At 39.1% G+C, this 21,076-nt stretch overlaps 1 protein-coding gene across 2 annotated transcripts in view; it reads right to left on the bottom strand.

The window, feature by feature from the left end:
* Epg5 (ectopic P-granules 5 autophagy tethering factor) overlaps positions 1-21,076 on the bottom strand; it is an 89,739-nt gene that overhangs the window by 32,497 nt on the left and 36,166 nt on the right. For both annotated transcript variants that reach the window (XM_090353174.1, XM_090353175.1), the window contains exons 16-27: positions 20,333-20,592; positions 17,295-17,435; positions 15,425-15,569; positions 15,090-15,287; positions 14,473-14,583; positions 13,155-13,277; positions 12,065-12,231; positions 11,114-11,335; positions 8,941-9,064; positions 6,496-6,640; positions 3,777-3,948; positions 2,282-2,444 (exon numbers count right to left, since the gene is read on the bottom strand). In XM_090353174.1, the coding sequence (XP_090209300.1) occupies positions 2,282-2,444; positions 3,777-3,948; positions 6,496-6,640; positions 8,941-9,064; positions 11,114-11,335; positions 12,065-12,231; positions 13,155-13,277; positions 14,473-14,583; positions 15,090-15,287; positions 15,425-15,569; positions 17,295-17,435; positions 20,333-20,592 (1,971 nt within the window). The remainder of the gene's footprint in view (positions 1-2,281; positions 2,445-3,776; positions 3,949-6,495; positions 6,641-8,940; positions 9,065-11,113; positions 11,336-12,064; positions 12,232-13,154; positions 13,278-14,472; positions 14,584-15,089; positions 15,288-15,424; positions 15,570-17,294; positions 17,436-20,332; positions 20,593-21,076) is intronic.

Here is a 21,076-nt window from a genome sequence, read left to right as displayed (position 1 = left end):
CAAGTAAAGCCAACAGAAAACTGATACTTGCTCTAAAAGAATGTGAACATTTCAAACTACATTTCTACATAACTTTTTTTCTTTCTACCTGTTCTTTCATATGCATCTTTTGGAAACTATATTAGCAGCTACCAATTTTTTTTTTTACTTATTTTCTAGTCCTCTCCCCTTTATCACTATCTCCTCCCACCTTTCAAGTATTCATTTCCTAAACTTCCTTTTGAGAAAGAAAGCACAAGTATTTTGATGTATCTGTCAAAATATCTAAACTATAGTTATATATATTAACTTTTTTATTCAATAATTAACAAAGCAAAAGCTTATAAAGGAAAGTTGTGATTCAAGTTTTCAGACATGTGATCTCTTCTTTTTTGTGGGGGAAGGAAGAGTCAAGTCACTGGTAGGATACTTGGTCTGCCTAATGGTATTTTCCACTGAAAGACCAATAGATCTGTTGGATGGGGCAGCAAATATTTATAGTTCTTCACAGAACAAGCCTCTCAATGTTAGTATTTATCTCACTAGCATTTACAAAATACTAAATTTTAAGAGTTTTCCCTTCTCTATATGGAATTAACAGATTGGCAAAGGTAGGTGGTTTTAAAACATGGAAAAATACTGTATTTGTAAAAGCACAGACTGGTAATCTCTCTCTCTTAAAACTGGATATATTTTTAGTTTTTTTCCTCCAATTTGAACTCTAATGTGACAACCTTTTCTCCCAGTGTTATTACTTTTGCAAGTGATCATTCTTAAATACATATACCTTGATTTCACCATAGCATTAGTAAATGGGGAAAAATTTATTAAAAAAAAAAACTTTTGAAAGCACTAGGTCAAGACAATGCAACATTTTAGGATCTGACATGCATACAATAAAATATAGAGAAAGAAGTTGGACTCAACTTACAGGTAAAATCTGTCCTTTTATTTTTTTAAACCAAAAAGTATTTTAAAAAATTATTTTAAGTTCACATATATCTAATTCCAAACTTGTAAAGTGTTATGGCATCATAAATAAAAGAACCGTGATCTCAGATCTCAGCCACCTGACTAGCTAGGATTACAGGAGTGAGCCACCAGCATTCAGCCCTCCAAATTTCTAACTCTAGATTTATTAGAAATAAATTTATAAATTTTCAAAGATAACGAAACTCAGTAAGTATCCAAGGTTACTGCAGAAAAGTTATCCTAAAAGAGGAAACTGCTGGGCAACAACTAAAACAATTACAATGTAAGTTTATAAAACAAGAAGGACAGATGTAATCCAAGCTACTCAGGAGGCTAAGATTTGAGGATCATGGCTCAATGGAAGCCTGGGAAACAAAATATTAGAGACTCTCCAAGCCCCAGTACTGGTCATACATTCATACACACACACACACACACACACACACACACACACACTTTCTAAAAGCTAAAATGAACTGTTTATGTGCCAGTGTAATCAGACAACTGACATTGAAATCTCCAGATATTTCTTTCATGCTACAAAGAATATGCTCTGTTTGCCTGCAGTGGCTCCTGCTAAAACTGCTACTCACTATCAGTTTCATGTTCTTGTGGCACTTTGCCTTTATTTCCTCATCTGGAAAATGAAGACACTATAATACCCACTTCATAAAACTGTTGTGCATTTAAAATAAGTTCCAGCTTGTTCTCATAAGACTGGACTACAATGACAGCATTGATATGTTAGCTCAGGCTCAGTTTCCATTCTGAAGTCTCAGGTCCAAGTTCTATCCTGTGTTTCTAGTGCTAGGTGTCAGGGGCACTTGAATTTGAAGCCTTATCACTGTACATCAGGCACCTGCCTATTGGCAAGCTCCATCCAAATAATCTGATTCCATATCCTCCTTAGAGGCTCCTCACTGTAAAGGATCATTAACACCAACTTTTTCTACTCCCCAGAACACCGAAACAGACTTATCTAGCCACTGGCCCCTAACAACACAATGACAATCCATTCCCCCATTTTTCTCGTTGATTCCAATGCAGTAGCATCCTTCCCTTTTGAGGATGACCATAAACTCTTCCTGCTAAGAATCTTCTCAATGCTGCTGCTTTTCTTTAAATTCCTATTATTTATCTTGCAGCACTAATGTGGTACTTACAGAAAGTGTCATTAGCTCTGAGTATGATTTCACTCTCCCTAAAACTACAAAATGTCTTGGGACACCTGATCTGTGTCCCAAGACACAGTCGATCTCTCTCAGTGATAGGCCAATTTAAAAGATTCAACTAAAATTCTCTAAATTATAAAGAATATAAGCAAGCTTACCTGGACTGTTACAACTGCTGGTCCTTGGCATTTCTTATCACCACTGCCTCTACATTCCAAATGTAGGGTAGTCTGCTCTTCCCGATTAGCATACTGTTTAGGCATTGTGTCCAACAGCTCGCCATCCAGGGCAACCTGCTGAGATTCCCGAAGAGCTGCAGTTCTGAAAATATCACAGGAGAAAAAAGAAAACTAGGAGTCGTTATGTGGCTTCTCATCTCCCTCAACCAGCACTATAGCATAAGACATGTGTATTCCATAGTAACGAAACACCAAGTTGTATATATGACAAGATTTGGCCAAATTCTACCTCCTGGCAGACTGGCTAATCAACCTGAAAATTAGGAAACAATGAGAAAGCTAAAAGAAAAAAAAACCTAAAAGACAGCTTTAACAATAAAGCTTCATTCAGAATGTTTTTAAATGGATCCAAACTATTTAACAAATGAGAACTACAACTTAACCTAAGTATACTAACAATTAACTCTAAGTATTAGTGACTTTTGGATATTGAAATGTCAAAGACTGAGAGCTAAACGTGAGTGGTAGGGCTTACACTTGGCATGCACAAGGACATTGTTCAATACAGCATCACCACTACCATACCTCAAAAAAGCACTTCATAGTAAGTTGATGCCCTAACTATACTTGTTATTCTATTAATGGACAAGTGCTCCTGTGTGTACACCATGCACAATCAATAGATGCCTGGACCTACTATAGTTAAGGAAAAATATGCCAACAAAAAACTGATACATGAAATTTATGAAAATAAAGGTCACTGGGCTGTGAGTTTGGCCTAGTGATAGGAGTGTTTGCCTAGCATGCATAAAGACTGGGTTCAATTCCTCAGTACCACATACATAGAAAACAGCCAGAAGTGGTGCTGTCGCTTAAATGGTAGAGCTCTAGCCTTGAGAAAGCCCAAGGACAGTGCCAAATGCCTGTGTCAATTGTTTTTTGTTTGTTTGTCGTGTTTTTTCCAGTCCTGGGGACTGAACTCAGGGCCTGAGCGCTATCCTTGGGCTTTCCTCAGGCTAGTGCTCTACCACTTGAGCCAAAGCACCACTTCCAGCTTCTCTATGTATGTGGTACCAAGGAATGGAACCCAGGTCTTCACGCATGCTAGGGAAGCATTCTACCACTAGGCCACACTCCCGGGCCCTATGTTAACAGATTAACAGAGCAAATCAATGATAAATGAATATAAACTTTATTTCAGTTCCTTTCAATACCATCTTCCCACTACCTAAAAACCCAGAAATAATACCTTCACAGGAAATACAACATTGGTAGTCTATGAAAATAGCACATAATTCCAATGTGAACTTAAAAGACTTGTCACAACTTGGTTCACTAAGTGAACCATCTGAGTCAGTATGGTAAATTAACCTTGTGGCAAGAAGGCTAACAAGGAAGTGAATCTAGGTGATAAATCAACCAGGCTGTCAGAGTACCAAGCAAGGAGCACAATCCTAAGGTTTCATAATCTTACCTGGCTTGCTGTTGCAACAAATTCAGGTCTTTGCACACCAGCTGGGTGGTGTCCTTCTGATTTAATAATGCAGCTGAATTGATTACTGGCACAGGAGGCCGCATAGGGTGCAGAACAAGGTGAGAATGGGGAACCTTATGTTTCTTCAAGATACTTAAAATCCTTTCTTTAGCTAAAAGAAAATTAAGCTCACATATATTAATAATGGACACTAGTGGATAGTGATTAAATAAGTATAAAACACTGATCTGTTACTTTCATAGAGAATGGTAGAGATCTTCAATTGTTTTCTTAAAACCACAAAGGCCTAATTGAATAAAACCATTCCTTTCTAGGTCTTTACAGTGTTGAGGGATCACTCAAAGACATAATGATATTCTAGAAGATAGGTGCAATAGAAATCCTATCCTTATAAAGTTTATAGTCTAATGGTAATTTACAGATGAAAGCACATGATCTTCAATACTATTCTCAATAGACGTGCATGACCTGCTAAGAAATATGAACTTATTAGCAGAAGTGGGACTTCTTTTTAGTATAAAGATGATCTATTAAGTGGCAAATGGTTATTATTTGGTTAATGGATGAGCAATGGTACAGATGCAGAAGCAGGTAATCAGTTACAAATGTAACACCACCATCAAGAGAAACTTCAGGAAGTGGCACTGTGGCTCAAGTGGTAAAGCACTAGTCTTGAGCACAAAGAGCCTCAGGGACAGTCCCTAGGCCCTAGGCTCAAGCCATACAACTGACCATAAAAAAAGAAAAGAAAAGAAAAGCAATTTCATACAACTAAGACAAAAATTGAGAATTTTGGAACATAGTAGAGGGGAAAGAATCTGAAAGGAAGTCAAGATTTGAGCATAAAAGCTAAAATGAGAGAAAAAATGAGGACATATACTAGACTTTTGCATTCACACAACTTAGTTACATACATACATACATACATTCATTCATTCATTCATTCATTCATTTATTTATTTATTTATTTATTTATTTATTGCTTGCCTGCCAGTCCCGGGCACTGAAATCAGGGTCTGAGCACTGTCCTTGGGCTTTCCTCAAGGCTAGTGCTCTAACATTTGAGCCACAGCACCACTTTGGCTCTTTGTATATACATGGTACCAAGGAATTTGAATCTTGGTCTTTGTGCAATCTAGGCAAGCAATCTACCACTAAGCCAAACTCTCCGCCTTAGTCACTAATTTTTAACAAATGATTCATGGATTCCAAATAAAAGCAGACCAAGACCATTACATACACTGTGCTAAAGAAAAACATGACAATGTACCTTAAAACTCTGTACTAGATCACTACTGGTCTTAGAATGATTCATAAAATTTAAATTTTTGATATTTCTGTACCTAATATACTATAGTTATCTAATAAAATTTATATTATTTCCTCTCTTTTTATTAGACCTATATGTATATGTAGGTCATTCATTCAAACAGTAGATGGGAACTGAAGAACATGAAGACAAATGCTGCTACATACCCAGTTCTTCTCAATAGCAAGATAAGAAAGGAAGGGAGAGGTCAAGGAAATGTCAAGTCAATAAGTCAATAAGCATTTAAGGGACTACTAATGAATTTCCGATCTCATTCCAGAGGTAGCATTTAATTTTCTACTCTTGTGGAGGGAGGGGGGGAAATCAAAGAAAATTTTACTGCCATGACTTGGCATAAAGAGAATTGTACTGTTTGTATCTCAAACAGATCAAGTTAACATTCCAAAAAGGTCAAGTACAGCAATGCCCCTTATAGCTGGTATTTTTCCACTACAACTACTTTCCACAGTTAGGGAAAAGCGGTCTTCATCATTAGATAAGACTTGTGATTATTTGAAGTCAGAGTTTCTCACAAGCAATGTTACAGGACATGAGTTTAAGGGGAAAAAAATATGGACCTTTTCAAATCTAAGATGACTTACCATGAAAGAAAAGTCAAGTATGACTTAAAAAAAAAACTTCAGAGTTTATTTTTCTGTAATCAGCATTGGGATCCACAAGTGACAAAAATCTTGAAGCAACAAAAACCAATTTAAGAAAAAGAACTTGATGTTACAAACACACAGGTAAAATATTACCTATAATCACAACCACATTTCCATCAGTAATTTATAATTGTTACCTATGACAGTAGAGCTGTGACTAAAGTAATAGAGCACCAGTCTTGAGTGGAAAAAGCTAAGGAAGAGCATGAGGCCTTGAAAGTCAAGCATACAATCAGCCATCCCCCACCCTAAAAGAAAAAAGTAAAATTAAAAAATCACCTGACATTTTAGAAACACCTGAAGCTTAAAATTTAGAAACTGAGGCCTTCATTTTGTTTGGAATTGAAACCTGTACGGATAGCCAAAAACAAGAGGAGACAGCTTAGGTGGGTAGTGAAGACTTGTAAAGAACATAAGGCAGGAAGATAGGAAGAGCAAGAGTCCTTGAAGGCTTGCAGGACTCTATCCTACTGCTCTGAACTACCTGTCTTCAAAAGTTTTTCACTTGAGAGAAAAATCAAAGCTTGACCCAGCTTATATGCAGTTTCTGTTGGGAGTTCTGATTAATATTATGCTCTAAGTGGCAGCATGTTAACATGGAACTCCTAAAAAGCAATCTCAGTAGAGATAAAGTGTGGAAACCTTAAGCCCCAATTCATTAACTATCTGACTCATTCATTCATTCATTCATTCATTCAAAGAGACTGAACATCATGTGACTCACCCAACAAAGGATCAGTACAGTCCATGTGTGCTGACAAGCTGCAGGGTACGGAATAGGACTCATGCTTGGTCTGCATCCACAGGCCAACAGTTTCTTGGAACTCATGATGTATACGCTCCATGTTCATATACTCCATCCACAAATCCTGAAAGGGAAATCGCTGCACTTAAGACTAGCAGACAAAACGTACATTCACATTTAAGCTATACATTGTAACTGCAAAATGAATTAATAAGTCTCAAAATGAAGTGATCAGATCCAAATCTCCAGTATTGGAATGGGTTGTATTTAAAGTGATAACTAACCATCTCAATCTTAATAGCAGATGTAGAACTTTTACCAGTAGAATTATTGTGACTATTTCCTAGATGTAAAATGTTATTAAAATGGTTATGTATCAAATGTTCTACAGATTTGGCACCAAGATCATATACAATAAAGAGGATAGCTGGACTATAGACAGAACTAGGCACATGGCATATTAGGGAATGAGAAGAAAAGCGTGTCCATTACATTATTCTGGAATTCCTATTTTTTCTATGTGATGGAATATGTTTATAATAAAAGGAAAAATAAGTGACTAAAATCAGAAAAAGTAGAAATAACAGTTCTTCCCCCTCTTTTGTGGGATGTCTTGCAACTCTGTGGACCACATTTCCTTTACTGGTGATCACTACACATTAGAATAGTGAAGTAGAATAACCACAGACAACATCAAATAGCCAGGCATGGTGGCTCACGCCTGTCATCCTAGCTACTCAGGAGGCTGAGATCTAAGGATCATTGCTCAAGCCGAGCATGAGCACTTTAGGACACTAAAGTCTGTGAGTCTTATCTCCATTTAACCATCAGAAAATTGAAAGTGGTGCTGTGGCTCAAGGGGTAGGGCAGTAGCTTTGACCTAAAGAGCTCAGGGACAACATCCTTGCCCACAGGTAAGGTGGTAGCCTTGAGCTGAAGAGCTGAAGGGCAGAGCCCAGGCCCAGAGTTCAGGCCCCATGACCAGCAAAAAAAGAAAAAGAAAAAACTACTGAATATGAAATGCTATATATACAATGTAGAAGTAGGATTAAGAATACAGATAAAAGTGCCTTACCCCCACCCCAGCATCATAAGATGTTCCTAAACCCCATTAGGTGTTAGGGTCAATGTCAACTGAATCCACCCCCTAGAAGAAAGTACCCAGAAACTGGGATGTCTTCCCCGTCTTTCTTTCCTGACCCCACGCTAGCTATTAAAGCTTAGAGAAAACTAAGATTACAAGTTTGGGCCTGAACAAGGACCTTGGGGTACCCCAAGGGAGAAAGCAAGCTAGAATCAAGCGGTTTTATAAAGGCTCAGGCTCTGGCAAGGAGCCCACCATGTACAATTACAATACAATTTATATACCATTACAATACAATTCTTTTCCTGAATTCCAAAATTTCCAAAATATAGATTTTTAACTCACTGATAGTTACCTCTTGTTAATTAATAGTATTAAGGTGGTAGAATCAAGTACTTTTTATGTTAAAGATGAATGCTTAAAGTGTTCAGCCTGCAAGTTTGGCCTAGTGGTAGAGTGCTTACCTAGCATGCACGAAGGCTGGGGTTCAATTCCTTGGTACCACATACATCAAAAAAAAAAAAAACAAAAAAAACTGGATGTGGCAGTCTGGCTCAAGTGGTAGAGCTCTGGTCTTGAGAAAAGTCCAAGGTAAGTGCTCAGGCCCTGCGTTCAAGCCCCACGACAGGCAAAGAAAAAAGTGTTCAGCCTGGCCAGGCTCATGCCTGTAATCCTAGCTACTTAGGAAGGTGAGACCTGAGGATCAAAGTTCAAATCCAGCCCAGGCAGGAAACGCCATGAGACTATTATCTCTAATTAATCAAAGAAAGAGCTGAAAGTATAGCTATGGATCAAGTCTAGAAGTGCTAGCCTTGAGCAAAAGGAGTTCCATTCAGCTTGCTCAGGTCGAGTTCAAAAACCTAGTACTGGCGAGGGAAAAAAAAAAAAAAAAATTCTGCTTGCCAGGCTTGTAATTCATAATTGTACCTACTCAAGAGGCTGTTATCTTGAGCACCATGATTTGAAGTCAGCCCTGGCAGAAAAGTCTATGAGACTGTTATCTCCAAATACCCATCAAAAGGTTAAGACTCCAGTGGTAGAGTGCAGCAATGCAAGTAATGAGTTCAAGCCTCATTACCAGCAAAAAAAATAAAGTGAAGTGTCCATGAGATTGTAGAAACCCTAGGAATTAACCCTAGGCCTCAACTTTGGCCATAGTAGTGCTGGAGATTCAATATCCTGTTGTTTATGCATTGACAAAGCCCACCAACATAATATTCATGTGACCATCAATTTCGGAATCAGTAAGTAGTTTTACCATTGAATTAAGTATATGACCTGCTTAAATTACATTCAGAAATGTTTTTTAAAAAAAAAAAAAGCCATTGCTATAGTTTTACCTGCTGATTCTGCATCACTTTTGCAAGCCTGTGAATATCATATTGCTTTGGTAGAGAAGGGATATAGATATCTCCTTTCTGAAAATTTTCATCTTCTAGCCATAATATATATACATTGAATAGCCTAAAAGATAAAAAAACGTAATTATATAAAATAATAAAATATGTGCAGGCAAATTAATTTACATTGCTATAAACCTTGGCACCATTATGTAAGAATAAAACAAGCTGGCAATCCAAAAAACTTACCCAGCTACCAACCCTTCCCAAGAAACTCACACATAAGCAAGGGAGACTGCTTGGATTATTAAAACATGGTCAAATAAGTGCTAACCCAAGAAGTGTAAGAAGGAACTCTGACAGCCTCCATATTAATGGGGACTTATATACAGTACACACACACACACACAAAACAACTGAAAAGATGATTATGGCAGTATCTGAAAATGATGCTTTTCTTTCCTGGACAATTCAGTCAGACTGAGCCTTTGTACTTGGAAAATATTAAAAGCCATTTTAATGTTCAGCACTAGGGCTTGGGATGTCACTTAGTGGTAGAGTGCTTGCCAAGCATGCATGAAACCCTTGGTTCAGTTCCTCAGTATCATATAAAACAGTGAAAGCCAGAAGTGGTGCAGTAGCTCAAGTTGTAGACCGCTAGCTTTGAGCAAAAGACACTCAGTGACAGTGCCCAGGTCCTGAGTTCAAACTCCAGTAGTAGAGGGAGGAAAAAAAAAGTAAAACAAAATAAAGTTCAGCACTAGAAAAACTGTCAGTTTTAGGGACAAAGATCATCTCCTGCATCAAGCAAGATAAGTAAAACTCTGTACATGTGTACTGTTTACATTAAAAATACTAGAATTACAAAAAGAAATTCTCAATTTTCCAGTAAATATAATGGATTTATTTTGCTTTGTTTCTGTGGGTTTTTTGGTTTGACAAGGAACACATTCATCTGGCAAAGATCACTGGTATTCCAAGCTGAACATCAGCAGCACTACAGAAGTGTTAGCATACACTAATGAGTGGGTGAGGGGACCAGGAAGTGACATGGTATAGCCTTGCTCAACAGAGTGGAAAGTTATGACAGTGAGTCTTACACAAGGCCATACTATGCTGGTATGTACAGAGTTCTCTCTTCCAGCTTCAGACTCATTAAGAGAGGGGGTCACTTTCTGAACACACTGAGGGAAGGGATTTAAGAGAAGCAGAAGACTTTTGTGGCTAAATTACAATGTTAAGAGAGAAAGCTTTCCCTGATTAAGTTTAACCAAGCAGGATATAGTGAAAAATCTTTCTGGAAGCTGAGAAATAAAGTCTTAATACTAGCTGAATGCTAGGTTTCTTCATCAAGCTACTTAATATTAAAGTTTGTTCTTAACAATTACTTTTATTATGCTTTTTTTTTTTCTTTTGGTTGTGGGACTTGGGCCTGGGCATTGTCTCTGAGCTCTTCAGCTCAAGGCTATCGCTGTACCTCTTGAGTCACAGCACCACTTCCAGTTTTCTGGTAGTTAATTGGAGATAAGAGTCTCATGGTCTTTAGTGCCCAAGCTGTCTGGCAACTGCAATCCTCAGATCTCAGCCTCCTGAGTAGGCTTGAGGCACAGTACCTGGCTTTATTATGTCTTATGAAAACGACAAATATTTGATTTTTTTTGGTTGGCAGTGGAGCTTGAACTCTGGGTCTTGCCAGTGTCACTAAGCTCTTTGGCTCAAGGCTATTGCTCTACCACTTGAGACACCACACCACTTCCAAATATTTGATTTTTATTAAACTTATAAGAGAAAAATGAAGAAACAGTGTAACAAGGTCCAAATCTTACTTCAGATTTCCCAACTTTAGGAACATGAAGTACTATGCCAGTTTTGGAAGGTTTCTTCCAATCCTAGGTGGATCCTATGATGGGGTCTCTGAACCACTTGGTCACTTATGTCCTTTTAAGAGCTATTCTGGCAGGATCTGACACTTTCATTTTTGGTTTGTTTCTATCTTTACATAAAGATATAGAAGAGATTACTCAGACTACTGACTCCTTTCTTGAGAAACAAGGTACAAATCTGTGTCAAAGCCATCTTCCACATTCAGGATAGCAGAACAGTATTTAGAGTGTGTATCACTGCTCACAGGACTCATGCTGCAAGCAACACAAATGCAAAATAGCCACCTTACCTCACAAGCTCTGTGTGCAGTTCTGGTGATGTCAGGTAACCAGGGGTACCACCTTGGCTCTCCGGCAGTCCTTCGCTGCCCTCTGCTGGAATGCGGAGGGCTTTGCTTGCAGCATGGTGAAAGTCAGCCACCTCAGTCAGTCGCTTCTTCATGTCTTTCAACAAACTGATATGAGCTGGACTTTGAAAAAACCTTCTTCCGATACAACCATCTATGGGCAGCCTTAAAAAAATATAAGCACGGATACATAACCTTTCAACACAATATGCTGTCTCTAGGTAATTTTAAAAGTAGTCAATTTGTGAGGCTAGAGATTTTACATATAAATATATATACACAATATATATTATATCATTTATATTACCCTATATTACATGTTATACATTATATATTAAATATACATTTAAATTAATACTTATTATTTGTCTCAGAGGGTACTTTGAGAATTCATGAGGCCAGCACCCATCTCACTCACACACACACACACACACAAAACACCTCCTCTCCACAAAAAATGTTTTATTACATATATTAATATGTATCTATGACATATAAACCCTCAGCCTAATTTTGATTATGTTCTAAAGTCTAAGTGCCAGTGATTGTATATAAAGATTCCCTTCTTGAATACTTGTTTGTTAAACATGTCATTTGAAATATGATGTAAAAATCAATGTTAATAAATTCTTTAAAAAAAAAAACTGAGCATGGAACATTCTTGTCATCCCAGCTATTGTGGTAACTTTTAAAAGGAGGATTTTTGTCCAGTCAAGCCTGCACAAAAGGTTGTCTCAAAAATAATCAGAGCAATAAGGTGACACAAGCAGTAGAGCACTGGCCTAGCAAGCATAAAGCATAAATCCCTGAGTTCAAATCCTACTACCACCCCCAAAGAAAAATCAGACTCAGGGAGAGGTTCATAGGAACTTACTACAACACTGAGTACCATACCCATATTGTGGTCCTGGACGGTGAAGATACAGGAGGAAGAACTTTTGCCAAATAAGTGGCAGAAGAGGATGGTCAGAAGGTGTGAGCATAGCCTGGTGGGCCCAGCGATAAATCAGCAGTCTTTGCAGGGAAGGGACAATGGGGAGCTTCAGATGAGTCTGAGCTTTCTACAAGAGAATAAAGACTTTAGCAAGATAGAAATGAGCACAACTATAAAGTCTGTTCTAAGTAACCCAAAGGATATACTAACACTTTATTTTCAAGCCAGTAAGAAGACAAAGTGCTATAAAACTCACTGTACAGACCCACTAACTAATCCTTTAACTTCCTTGACAGCAAGACACAAGGGGGAAACTTTTTTTTGCTGCAGAAGACATTTCACAAATCCTAGATTAAAAATGGGATATAAGAGTCACCAATCTAATCTTATTTCCATTTCTGAAACACCTTTGTATATAAAACACTTTAAAAAATAAATAAATAAAAAATAAACAAAAACCAGCAGAATGAACAAGACACCAGTGGTTCACACCTTTAATCTTAGCTATGAGTGAGGCAGAGGTCTGAGAAACATTGTTCAAAGCCAACCCAGGCAGAAAAGTCCTCATGAGACTCATATCTTCAATAAATTACTCAAAAATGAAAGTGAAGCTGTGGCTCAAGTGATAGAGTGCTAGCAGTGAGCATCAGAGGCTCAAGAACAGCCCCCAGGTCGAAGGAAAGAAGAAAGGAGGGGAGGGGAGGGGAGGGGAGGGAAAGAAATAAAGAAATGCCTGCTCACAATCCAAAGGGACATGTGGAATGGAGTCAAGAATCTGACTGATAACAAATTCTCAGGGGGATTCAGATGATCCTGAGGCACAAGGGCTGTTTCAAAACATCAACCCCCTTCACTTGACAATGAACACACTACACTCTTCAATTATTGGTTGATGACTCTTAAATGAGCCCTGGGAAACAAAGTGCCCACTTTATTACACAAGCATTTGAAAATGTGGCTTTGGTGGCTGTACATCCCATTCATTCCATTGTCACAACAGAAGACACAAAATCACAGACTATGTCCACGTTAAAGTAAAAGCCACTGCACCTTCAGAGCCTGGTCAGGGGTAAGAGTAGAGTGTATAACCAATTCCCCTTCAACAACTCTTCGAAGCTGGGAGTCTTCTTCAAAGATAGATTCCACATTTAGCACCATCCATGCAAACCAAACCTATGAAGACACCAGGAAAAGGGCAGAAAATGAACCACTCACTCCAACTTATATATCCTTATAGTTCCCAAATAAAATTCTTGAATTGGAGTTTAGCTTAGTGCTAGAGCACTTGCCTAACCCACAGAAGGGCCTTATTTCAATCCCCAGAATCACAAGAGAAGAGGGAAGTGAAGAGAGAAAGGCAGTGGTAAAGTATCCAAAGAGAGAAGGCTCTATAGAGATGGGCAGGAAATGGCATGCTAAGAGTCAGTGAGGCAGAGGCACAGAGGAAGATAGGCAGGGCTAAGTCTACATAACAGTAAGGAGTCAATTTCAGCTAGATCATAAATGGTATAAGGAAGATGATAGGCTGAGGAATGTTAGTCATGATTTAAGTGATGAAACACGTGATTGTGCACATACTGTAAGACATGGTAGTAACGATGAAAGTAATGTTGCTGATAACAATAACAACAGCCAACACCAGTGGCAACTATGTACTAAGCATGTTCTGAATGTGTTACATATAAATGTCATCAAATTGCCATATGACAACTAGGAAACTGAGGACAGAGATATAAACAAACTTCCCAAAGCATAGAACTAACAAACTGAAGAGCCATCTAGCTCCAACCATTCTTTTTTTTTTTTTTTTTTTTTTTTTTTTTGTTTCCCTTGCATGGTCCTGGGGCTTGAACTCTGGGCCTGGGCACTACCCTTGAGCTCTTCAGCTCAAGGCTACCGCTCTACCCCTTGAGCCACAACACCACTTCCAGTTTTCTAGTGATTAATTGGAGACAAGAGTCTCAAGGTCTTTAGTGCCGGGATGGCTCTGAACTGCAATTCTCAGATCACAGCCTCCTAAGTAGCCAGGATTACAAGCAAGAGCCAGTAAGCCCGGCTCAGCATCCATTCTTAACCTGCTGGCACTCAGGCTAGACTAACTCAACCTTAGTCTATTCTCTTATAAAACAAGAATGATGCTGGGTATGGTGCCTCATGCCTGTAATTCCAGCTATTCATGAGGTTGAGATCTGAGGAGACAGTCCAGGCACTAAAAAATAACAATGGTGACAGTACTTTAGAGGGTCATGATAATTAAGTGAAAAAGTTCACTTATACACAGTTATACACACTTATACACTTATTAGTAAGAATGGTACCAGTATTAAACCTCATAAAGATCGAACTCAGTCCTTCGTGGGCTTCATACCTGAGTGGGTGTGGCCAAACCCTCCACAAATGAAGGAGTGATATTGCCTGCCACAATCCAGCTCACCAAAGAAGAAAGCAGACTCCGGTCACAATGGTAACCCAAAGCATTCTACATCAGGGAGACAAAATAGAGAACAGACAAGAGACTGAAAAAATACTTACCACTGGCTCTTTCTAGATCATTAGTAATTGTGCCACCACATTAGAAGATTCCCATAAGACACAGATTTCAAGTTCACCAGCACTCATAGTGCCAGGCAGTGTACTACAGGAGAATGTAGTGGACAGTGCCCCACCTAACTATTCTTTATTTGATCTTCCTAAGATCTATGATGGCAACTTATGATTCCACCAAAACTTTTTTTTAAAAAAATGCAAAAACAAAAAAAGATCCTCATCTAAGAATAATTCTAAAAACTATGCATTTAGGTGAACCTTAAGAAAGCTACTATCTAGGTGTTATGGATGAAGGGGTAGGGCAGTAGCCTTAGGCTGAAGAGCTCAAGGACAATGCCTAGGCCAGTTCAAGCCCCATGACTGACACCCCCTCCGCCCCCAAAAAAGCTACTATTTTAGCCAATGATAGAAATAGAAATAAATTCTCTAACAAGTTACCTTGTGCTGCTGGTAGAGTAATTTCTGTATACAGTCTTCCTGCATCAGCTGAAAAGCTGTTTTACACAAATGGTCCATAAGGAAGAGGATGGGCTGCTCTCGGTACCAAAGATGCTGGCTTATGAGAGCCTGAACCCAGAACTCCAGCACAGCTACAGGACCCACTTGGTTGGACTGAGTGCTTATAGATATATGTGTCTGTGGAGAAAGAGCTCAGGTGATGTGAAAGCAAACAACCAGCCTCCCATAGGTCAGGTCACAGACATGGTAACATCAAAAATACATCCTTGGGAAGATGTGCCAGAGTATATTTAGGGGCTTGTGAGTGCTCTGACCTGGATCATGCTGTTAAGAAGCTTCAAGTTGTCCCCATGGCTACCTCCTGTCAGGTGCTGTGCCACTTTGTGGGTGACCTGCTGAGTAACACCTTGAGGTACTCCACTGTCCAAGTGTAGGAAGAGAAGAAGATGCGACAAAAACCTGCCAATGACATAGGATCCCATGCCTTACCTTTCAATTAGGAGCTGGCATAACTGCCAGTAATTCCTCACAATTACATATAAGAAAACATAAATGTTTAATTGGTCCCATTTTCAGATGAAGATGCTATTTAGGAATTCTGATATATCCTTAGGAATTTTGGAAGAATAAGGCTTTCATATTTAATGGAGATTTAAAGTAATTACCTACCAGAAGTGAAATGAACAAATCCAAAACATATAAATACATACAAACATAAATACCTTTAAGCCCCACTATATTCTCCACATCTTCCTCCTCTACTAATAAAAGCAGTGCTTTCCCCAATTTTCACATCCCACACTTTTAGTGCCAAGATGTTAATATTTTAAAATTTTGGAAAAACTATCCCAAGTTCCAATCCTTTCTTGTTAAAGTCAAATCTCGAGGGAAAGAGACTGAGAATTCATATTTAATAGTCTCCCATAGTAGTTCTCTTGCCATCAAACAAGTCTAAATCAAACTGAATGAAAAAGACACAAGAAAACTGCATTGTTTCCTTTGGACCACTGGATGGGACTGCCCCAGGGCAGTTTTCCTCCACATAAGCATACCTCCTTTTCATTAATCTTGTTATGGCTCAGGCAGGTATTAACTCTTCCCATCTTTCTGTGTATTCTATTCACAACACCACTGTATATACAGTGGATAATGAAAACACTATGTTTAGCCAGTGTTATAAGGGCAAAGCCCTTCGGTGCCCAAATGCACTATTCCCATTGTTTTTTGGGGGGGTTTTTTTGTATTTTTTTGCCAGTCCTGGGCTTAAAGCTCAGGATCTGAGCACTGTCCTTGGACTTTCTCAAGGCTAGAGCTCTTCCACTTGAGCTTCAGCAGCACCACTTCTGGCTTTTTTTCTATGTATGTGGTACCAAGGAATCTAACCCGGGTCTTCATACATGCTAGGCAAGCACTTTAACCACTAGGCCAAACTCCCGGCCAACTATTCCCATTGTTTCGTGGAAACAACTGCTCTGTCAAATACTAATACGCTTTAATAAGACAACTGGAACCACAAACTGAACCACTGTTCATCATCATCTCACATCCTAAAAAGAGGTACAAGAAGTTGGGTACTTGGGCTGGGAGTTTGGCCTAGTGGTTAAAGTGCTTGCCTAGCATGCATGAAGACTCGGGTTCGATTCCTCAGTGCCACATACATAGAAAAAAGCCGGAAGTGGTGCTGAGGCTCAAGTGGTAGAGCTCTAGCCTTGAGAAAATCCAAGGACAGTGCTCAGGCCCTGAGCTCAAGCCCAGGACTGGCAAAAAAAAAAAAAAAAAAAGAAGAAGAAGTTGGGTACAGTAGCTCACGCCTATAATCCTAGCTACTCAGGAAGCTGAGATCTGAGGATCTTGGTTCAAAGCCAGCCTGGGCACTAAAGAATGGGAGACTTATCTCCAATTAATCAACAGAAAAGTGTGGCTATGGCTCAGGGGTAGGGACGTAGCCCTGAGTTGAAGAGCTCAGGGACAGCACTCAGGCCCAGAGTTCAAGCCCCAAGACACACAAGAAAGAAAGAGGGAGAGGGGGAGAAGGAGAGAGGGAGAGAGGGAGAAGAAGGGGGAAGGAGGGAGGCAGGCAGGCAGGCAGGCAGAGAGAGAGAGAGAGAGAGAGAGAGAGAGAGAGAGAGAGGGGGGAAGAAAGAAAGAAAAGAATTTTTCTGCCACAGAAAAGAACATACTTACTGCTCATTCTTCAGAAGATAATATTGGCAAGGGTAGAACAAAGGTAGAATCTTATCTAGAACATAAACCACCGTTCTTAAATGCCTTGACTGGACCAGAATTCCCAACAGTGGTATTCCTTCTGCACAGAACTTCTCAATGCTATGGAAAAAAAGAAAATGCAATGAACATATAAAATAGGTTATTCATAACTGTATACTTCCAATTATCTATATCAACCTACAATTATCTCAGGTCTCTAGTCCTGGGGTTTAAATTCAAGGCCTGGGTACTCTTCCTGAGCTTCGTAAGCTCAAGAATACTTCTCTACCATTTAAGCCAATGCTTCAGTTCCAGCTTTTTTGGTACTTTATCAAAGATGAGTCTAATGGACTTTCCAGTCTGAGCTGGTTTTGTTTGAACTGGCCTGGGTGCTTTCCCTGAACTGTTTCAGCTCAAAGCTAGTGCTCTACCACTGGAGCCACAAAGCCACTTCCAGTCTCTTGGTTAATTGGAAATAAGAGTCTCATGGACTTTTGTGCTTGAGCTGGCTTTGAACCATGATCCTCAGATCTCAGCCTCCAGAGTAGCTAGGATTACAGGATCAGCCACCAGTGCTCAGCTTCTAATGCATTTTTAAAGCTTAATCTTCTTATAATACTAAGCTAAGAACTGTGGAAATATAATACATTCATGAGCTGGGCACTGATAGCTGATGCCTGTAATCCTGGCTGCAATCTAGGGATTATAGTTTGAAGCCAGCCTCTTCAGAAAAATCCATAAAGCTCTTATCTCCAATTAATGCCAAAAAGTCATACCTGGAGGTATAGCTCCAGTGGTTGAGTACTAATCTTTGCTGAGGGGAAAAAAAAATATGGAAGAACTTCCTGGCCCTGTGAGTACCATCACAAAAATCAGATATTCATCCATATTTTCATTTTGTCCATGAAAAACAGAGGTACTGTGCCCAAACTTTCTTAAGGCCAAAAATGTTACCTTTTGCCAGGCTCACGCCTATAATCTTAGCTACTCAGGAGGCTGAGATCTGATCGCAGTTCAAAGGGATCAAAGCCAGCCCCCGGCTTGGAGTCCATGAGACTCCAACTAACTACCACAAAATGGGAAGTGATGCTGTGGCTCAAGGTATAGAGCTCAGGAACTATGCCCAGGCCCAGAATTCAAGCTCCATGACCAACAGGAAAAAAAAAAAAATGAGACCTTTGGTTTATAAATTACTAGTTCAGAGTGCCTGCTACATACCACCCTAGACTAGTCCTCAAAACAGTACTTCTATCTAAGATCTTAGGAAAAGCCAGAAATTACCAAAGCAAAGGTAGGATTCAAAAGCGATGTCAATTTACAAGCTTAAAGTGGCAAATTCTCTTAAAAAAAAAAAAAAAAAAAAAAACATTGATTTAAAAAAAAATTCTGGGGCCGGGAGTTTGGCCTAGTGGTTAAAGTGCTTGCCTAGCATGCATGAAGACCTGGGTTCGATTCCTTGGTACCACATACATAGAAAAAAGCCGGAAGTGGTGCTGAGGCTCAAGTGGTAGAGCGCTAGCCTTGAGAAAGTCCAAGGACAGTGCTCAGGCCCTGAGCTCAAGCCTAGGACTGGCAAAAAAATAAAAATAAAATTCTTCAGGGTTTGATGGCTCATGCCTGTAATTCTAGCTACTCAGGAGGCTAAGATCAGAGGATCTTGGTTCAAAGCCAGCCTGGTCAATATAAAGCCATGAGACTCTTATCTCAAAATAACCTCTAGAAAAACAGGAAGAGGCACTGTGGCTCCACAGTAGGTCAGTAGCCTTGAACTGAGGAGCTTAGGGACAACGCCCAAGCCCAGGGTAGGGTGGTAGCTTTGAGTTAAGAACTCAGAGACAGCACCAGGGCCCAGATTTCAAGCAAGAGAAAGGGGAGAGGGAGGGAGAGAGGGACAGAGGAAGGGAGGGAGGAAGAGAGAGAAAAAAAACCAGAAGTGGAGCTGTGGCTTAAGTGACAGAGTGCTAGCCTTAAGTATAAAAGTTCAAAGACAGTACCCAGGCCCAGAGTTCAAGCCACAAGAATGGCATATATACCCACAAAAGTGGACCACAGGAAAAAAATACTGGATAGAAAAGTAAGCAGAAAGAAGAAAGTATTTTTGCACAGGAAAGATGTAGAGATAAGTTTTCTGACCATGATACTCATATTATATTCACATAAACTTAAATGTCTGCCAACTTGTACCTTACTTCTGTACTCTAGAACACCTTTATCTGACCACAATAGAGTCTGTCATAAAGGACAACCCCTACTCTCACCCTTGCTCCTATTCGGGATTCAGTAATCAGCACTAAACAAGTACATATGGTTAGCAACAACACCACAGCAATGAATTAAAAACTAGTTTTAGAATGGATACAAGCATTACAGAAATCATAAAACACATTCAAAAAACTATTCTCAAAGAATTCATGTGCCAGACACTAACGATTTGTATTTTAATTCACTTAAGTCTCATGAAGTTAAAATCAAGAAACTTGGTGACTATACCTACTTAGAACAACATAATGAGTGTCCTCCAAAGGGCCGAAATAATTATCTCTCCTTTTCTAATTACATCTACTCACCTCCCCTTCTCTTACCCTAGCTTTCAAATTTGTCCCTAACAGATCACCTCCATTCTCCAATCAGAATCTTGAGCTTCTGTCAAGAGTATCACTTTATTTTCCTCCATGTCACCCTTACACCCTCCATACCCTACACTGAATGTACCTTCCCTCAGTCATTCAGTCTACTAATACCTGTTGAATATCTACTAAGTCTAAGATTTAGAGACAGAAAGATAACAAGACAAATCCTCTACCTTTTACAAAAAAGTTTTATGGATTTACTGAAAATATTGTTTCAATAAATGAGCATGAGTGAATTCAGGCAGCACTTTCCCCTTGATGAACTACTAATTAAGTAGTATTATTTTCCCCCAAATTACACCCTCATAGGTTTAATAGAAGCTCTGGCGTTGTATATGATAGAGGACATTCTAAAATTCCTTTCTCCATTTAGCCTAAACACTGTACCTGTGGCCCACAGCAGTCATAGATAAGGCAAGATAACAGCCAATGGGCATGCCTGCTTTCACAGCCTTCAAAAGAGGATGAAACATTGGTGATTCTGTCATGTCAGGCACTGGGCTGGAAAGAGGGACAGCTGAACAATCCTGCTGCATTCCATAATCATTTTTGTGTAGTTTTAATCTCAAAATCAAATTCCATGCCCATTGGTTAAATGAAGTTTCAGGAGTTTCTCCATATCGAACAATACTGGCCAAATATGAGACCTAAAACAACAATTCATTTTAAACCACGTTGGTAACATAAAAATTAAATCAGTAACATCATATAGTGATGATCAATAATTTCCTGGACAAAGAAGAATAAATTACTTCCTGGCCTTCAATTAATGCTTGTTACACTTCATTAATCTCTTACTGAAAACTAAGTCAGCTTACGTTTGTTTTTGTAAAACTGATGTTAGTAAGCACAAACACAAGAAAAGTGATTTAAAAGTTAACACTCAATGCATGGTGTGTGAGTAAGTTGAACAAATCGGTGAGGAATCTCATTTATAGCATTTGGTAATGTAAATATATTTTTTTTAAAAATCTGACCATGACTAAATGTCAGGTTATTAACAGTCTAGCTTGTAAAATTTCTGAAAATGTAGCAGTCATACTCCTGCACCCAATAATTTATGCTCTAGCGTATCACTGTAGCTCGACTCAAATTCTTTTTTTTTTGTGGTATGTGTGTGTGTGTGTGTCG

Source organism: Megascapheus bottae, chromosome 19 (genome assembly GCF_031878675.1).
Source record: "Megascapheus bottae isolate mThoBot1 chromosome 19, mThoBot2.hap1, whole genome shotgun sequence".
NCBI classification, from domain to species: domain Eukaryota; kingdom Metazoa; phylum Chordata; class Mammalia; order Rodentia; family Geomyidae; genus Megascapheus; species Megascapheus bottae.
The sequence above is the reverse complement of the archived record's forward strand: the minus strand, read 5'-3'. Positions and strand labels throughout refer to the sequence as shown.